General features: G+C 42.4%; 1 protein-coding gene across 1 annotated transcript; it reads right to left on the bottom strand.

Annotated features, from left to right (window-relative positions):
• Positions 1-494: 494 nt before the first annotated feature.
• On the bottom strand, positions 495-1,502 carry LOC110786324 (uncharacterized). The gene is made up of 2 exons (XM_056839331.1): positions 1,155-1,502; positions 495-1,034 (listed from the first exon to the last, which is right to left on the bottom strand). Exons 1-2 carry the CDS (start codon positions 1,500-1,502, stop codon positions 495-497), a joined length of 888 nt encoding a protein of 295 aa, XP_056695309.1.
• Between the last annotated feature and the right edge of the window lie 3,664 nt (positions 1,503-5,166).

The following is a 5,166-nucleotide window of genomic DNA, read 5'->3' as shown; positions in this document are numbered from 1 at the left end:
ATTTAGAAGACATTGCAGTGGCTTGTTTATTTATGTTTTCTGAAAATGATTCATCATGTTTCAAACAAGATGGATATGACCAAAATAATGAAACCTGAATTTCTATAAATAAACAAGAAATATAATACCAGGAGATATCAGAATATGAATTAGTCTAATGGATTACTAAAACTGGAAAGCAAAGGTCAAACAAAGTATTGAATACACAGACACATGAGGCACACTTACATAGATGTGGCGGATTATATAATTCCAGCAAGCCGCAACACATCATATGAAATGACATTTTCAACCTGAGTTCCAGCTTGCTGTTGTAGAGCGCCGGATGAAATGACAGTAACCTGAGCTGATTGTCTTGCCCGTGACAAGGCCACATATAACTGCCCATGTGAGAAACATGGACGAGGAAGGTACACAGCAACCTGACTTAATGTTTGTCCTTGAGACTTGTTGATTGTCATTGCGAAGCTGAGTTTTAAAGGAAATTGTTTCCTCTAAAAGAGAATTGGGTACTTTGAAGAAGCAGCAGGCCTTAGTTTAACACGTGGAATAAATACATGCTTGCCTCTGTGGTGACCAGTAATTATCACACATTGGATCAGGTTGGGGAAGAACCCTTTGCATATTAGCCTTGTACCATTGCACAGGCCGAAAGATGGGAGAATATTCCGGAGCAAAATGATTGGGCTTCCTTTCTTTAAGACAAGTTCATGAGGGCTCATTTCACCAGGGCAGAGGGTGTTAATAAACTCAGTAGGATAGACATCACAGTTGTCATCAAGCATTGTGTCAAATCTTTTATAGATAACAGACTTCCCTGGGAACTTTTGAATAAGGTCCGTGTTTGTAGAGTCAACATCAGCATTCATAGGAGTCAAAATTGCCCTTGTTGTAAATATGCCAGAGCTAAAATTGTGAAGGTCAAGCTCGGGAAATGTAAGAGCAGTCAGGTCTGGGATGGGATCCCTCCCTTCCTCGAGAGGCTTTACAACCTCACTTGGCAAGCAGACAAGGTTATTTTCCACAGTTTGCAGCTCTCCATTACCCAATGCAAGTAAGAACTCGGAGAAGGCTGGATCTTCACGGGCGCGTATATTTTATGTGAGGTGGAACTTTGTCAGCCGAGGCCAAAGGACAGAGCTAACTAAACTGACTGCAACTGCTTCTCGCTGTGATCTGTGCGGCAGGATGGGAAGAACCTGTCGAAAATCACCACCAAAGACAACAAGCTTACCACCAAATAGGAAGTTTTCATCACACAAGTCTCGGAGAAGAAAATCTAAGGATTCAACATTTTCTTTTCTTGCCATTGAAGCCTCGTCCCATATGATAAGAGTCGTTTCCTGTATCAATGCAGCCAAGCTACCTTGCTTCGGGACATCGCAAGCGAGGGAAGCTTCAATTTCAATTGGTATTTTGAACCTGGAATGGGATGTTCTACCAGATGGTATGTTGGCTGCGGCTATACCCGATGTAGCAGTTGCAAGGACAATCTTTCCCATTAGTCGGACCTCTGCGTACAATGCATTGTACAAAAATGTTTTCCCAGTTCCACCAGGCCCATCAATAAAGAATGCCCCAGCCTTTTCTTGCTTCACATGGTCTATAATGGAATTTTAAGCTTCCTGTTGGGCTAGGTTTAATCTGCATCGGCAACTAATGCAATGTTCGGGTATCGGTGCATCTAGTGCATCAACTATGTCTTTGGTTCTGGCTACTTTAGCATTTTGTGCCTCATTCAAGTGTTCGAGACCTAAAGTTTTGAGGGATTTACCCATCTCTTCCAAGCATTGCTCTACTGATCTGGCTGTCAGATGCTTCACCTTTGAATCTAAGTCAGGGAACTGGCGCTTAAAATCTTCAGAAAGAACAGCATAGTGTTTATCCCACAGTGCACTCGGGTTACTTGGTTGGCAGAAAATTAAGACGGTTGCAAAGAGGCTACGCAAAGCAGCAGGCATTTGGACCTCAGATGCCTCTGCCAAATACAATCAACAACTTCATCTTTTTCAAGCAATCTGCGTTCAGGGCCGCCTCCAGAAAAGTTGCACATCAATATCCATCAACTGTTAAGAGATCTTCAAATGATTTAGGGCTATGCACATGAACGAGCAGTAACCTCAAGAAATAGCGTTCTCCTCCAGACGGAGCAACAAAAGCAAGCCTACCAATAACCACAGTCTTGTTTTTCCTTAAAAGCCATTGTTTTCCAGCCGCATCCCATCTGTACTTTTCTGTGAACCTCCCATACAGATAGCCTGTGCCAGTCGGTGTTGCAGCATTTTCCTTAAAGAACGAGTTGCAATGACAGAATCAAGTTGCTCATGAGGCCTGAGTTGAACTGTCTGCATGTTAGGCAGGTGGACTTGGAGAGGCAACACAGCTGGATGCATTTCATACAGGTCAAAGGAAAAAAGGCGTCATGCAGCTTCACATGGAGAAACCCATCTACCTGATTGGTATTGTTCTATATCAACAACAATGTGATCACCGTCTTGCACAACATTGAAGGAGATTCTATCATGGACCTTATAAACATATTTATACAAGTACTTGACTGCCTGAATGCTTGAAGAAACCTTGACATTAAGATGGCAATCAAACAAAGATGAGAGGTACGGGTTGTATGGAATAACCCACCTGTTATCCAAGGTGGCCCTGCGGATGGGAACCGTTTCATGCCAGTGTCCCTTCGCCTATACACCGGGTAACCATCAGTACTGGTGGTGTTGTCGTCACAAAACTGTTTTGGGTATCCACTTTTACAATGTTCCTTATTTCCTTTCTGTTTCATGCACGGGCATTTGGGGTTTAACTGGCCACAAGGGCCATGCATCATGTGCTTGAGGACGATCTTTCGAAGGGAAGGAGTATTCATGGAGGGTATCTCAGCAGAAACGAATTTGTCATAATCGGCAGGAGTTTTAAGCTTGCAAGCTGGTGTGAGAATGATGAGAAAATGCGTATGAGGCAAACCCCTTTTCTGAAACTCAACGACATAGATCATTGTAGCAACCTCACCAAACACAATTTTCTCCATGATCAGTTTCTTGAGAGCTAGTAATTTTGCTCGGAAAATCCTTGAAACAAGATCAGGCCTGTTTTGAGCTTCTTCTCCGACGGCAAGTTCTTGTTTTATCTCTTTCCAATTTGGGTTACACGTCATCGTTACAAACAAATCAGGCTTTCCATATCGTTGAACAAGCTCCATAGCATTTAAATATCTCTTCTTGAGGTCTCGAGGGCCTCCAATGAAAGTTGGTGGCAACACCACACGATGCCCTATGTTAGCTGCACCATTTTCCCCTCTTTCCACAGTGCCCAGAATCCCTTGGTACAAGTCTTCCCTTATAGTATCTTGGTTTTTGCGAAAGAAGTCCAAACGTGTATTTTCAACCTTCACATACATATCCACGATATACTGCTGAAAACATCGGCCAGCTCTGAGAAGTATATTATTAGGGCGGCTTTGGAGTTTATATGCATAATACTTTCTTGCAGAGATATGTTTGTCTCCATTCGCACGCCCTGTTGTTGCACCTACAAGAAAGAGAACACTCATTTAAGATATGCATCTTATAAGAGGCAAAAAAAATGTAGGTGTGCAAAATAGAAGTTGTAAGAACAGTATGCAACTTACCTATGACCTCCTCAAATAAAAGATCTTCAGCAGTGTGCACAACACAAGATAAGACGGGATCCAACTGGACCTACAGCTGTCTTCTACCACCAGCGGACATCTTTTTAAGTCCCTAGTTCCAACCACAGTCACCACAGGGAAATAAAAGTGGATATTGGAGTGGGTCATAGCAACCATAATAGTGCATTATCCTATGTGACTCATCAGACTTTCCGGAAACAAGTATATGAGGACTGCTAGATTCACTCGAGGATGTGGCTTCAGGCCAAATAACATCAACTTCATCAGAGGTAGGAGCACTTTAAACTCGTTGGTCAGGCACTGTATTTTTATTAAGTATAATTTGTGTATCATAATCAATGTTCATTTCTTTCAAAGACCGAAAAATCTAGCATAAGGAATTTTTTGGTAACGTTCATAAGGATGTTAATCATGTCTTCTCTTAACTATGGGAAATAGCCTAATCGATTAGAAACTTCATGTTGGCCATCATAAAAATAAAGTTGTAAATACTTAGGGGACTCGTTGCTAGGAAGTAAATCAGGAATGTAATGATAAATTTGCCCGTGCAACTTAAAGACATAGATTCCCTTTTGAGTCTTTGCATCAATTTCCCCTGCGAGGGAACTAAACGCAAACAAATTATTATAAAGTCTTGCGTATTTCCTGAAATGCAAGGCATCTTCATCTTGGGAAGTGAAGAGCCTCACAAGTTCATCAGGGTAGTCATTCGAAGCTAGTTCGACTTCTCCATTCCCATAACAGAAATGAAGTGACTCATAAGCAAATTTCTTTGCATTGCAGTTAGGGAAATAGTGATGAGGAGGCAGAAGCAATGTTTCATTGGGCAAGGGCTGATTAATGGCTGCCAATGGCATTTCTGGTTCATGTACAATACGCTCTAATGTTAGGGACGTGATTCACTAAGGACTACAAATAACATGTAGCAGTATAGAAAGCTTACTTTGTTTTCGTATTAGGCGACGCTCTTTGCGTGTCCTCTGGGATGGTTCCGGGCCAGGTTCACAGGAGGTGGAGGTGCCTAGCCCACTATAATATCAAGGAAATTTCAGTTTAAATTAGGGGTGGACAACCAATATAAAGTAACGGCAAATACTAACAATACCTATACGATGTGGGTACAGGAAGTGGTTGCGTAGTCGGCACCAGGTTACTCTAATACAACTCTTGAATAGGCCGCGTGCGTTTGCTGCCACTGGGCCCTGAGAATGCTGTGAAGTACGGGAAAGCATCTCGTTGAAGCGGCAATGGATGGGATACAACAGAAGTAGGCACGACTAAACAGAACAAGCATGGGTCAAAGAAGATTAAAGAGTGAAGGGGATGAAGGAAAATCATATAATGGATATAGGGACTTATTTTCTGGGGTTGTTAGATGACAGTGTACGCCTTGTTGAGTGGATGGCTCTGGCCTAGGCGGACTGGAATCCCTACACTTCCCGTAAGTGGTATTAGCATTCTTCTTAGTACGTGACTGTGAAAAGTAATTGGGAGATTACCTGTGC

This window comes from Spinacia oleracea, chromosome 3 (genome assembly GCF_020520425.1).
Source record: "Spinacia oleracea cultivar Varoflay chromosome 3, BTI_SOV_V1, whole genome shotgun sequence".
Taxonomy (NCBI): Eukaryota; Viridiplantae; Streptophyta; class Magnoliopsida; order Caryophyllales; family Amaranthaceae; genus Spinacia; species Spinacia oleracea.
Note: the sequence above shows the minus strand (reverse complement) of the source record. Positions and strands in the feature narration are given on the sequence as shown.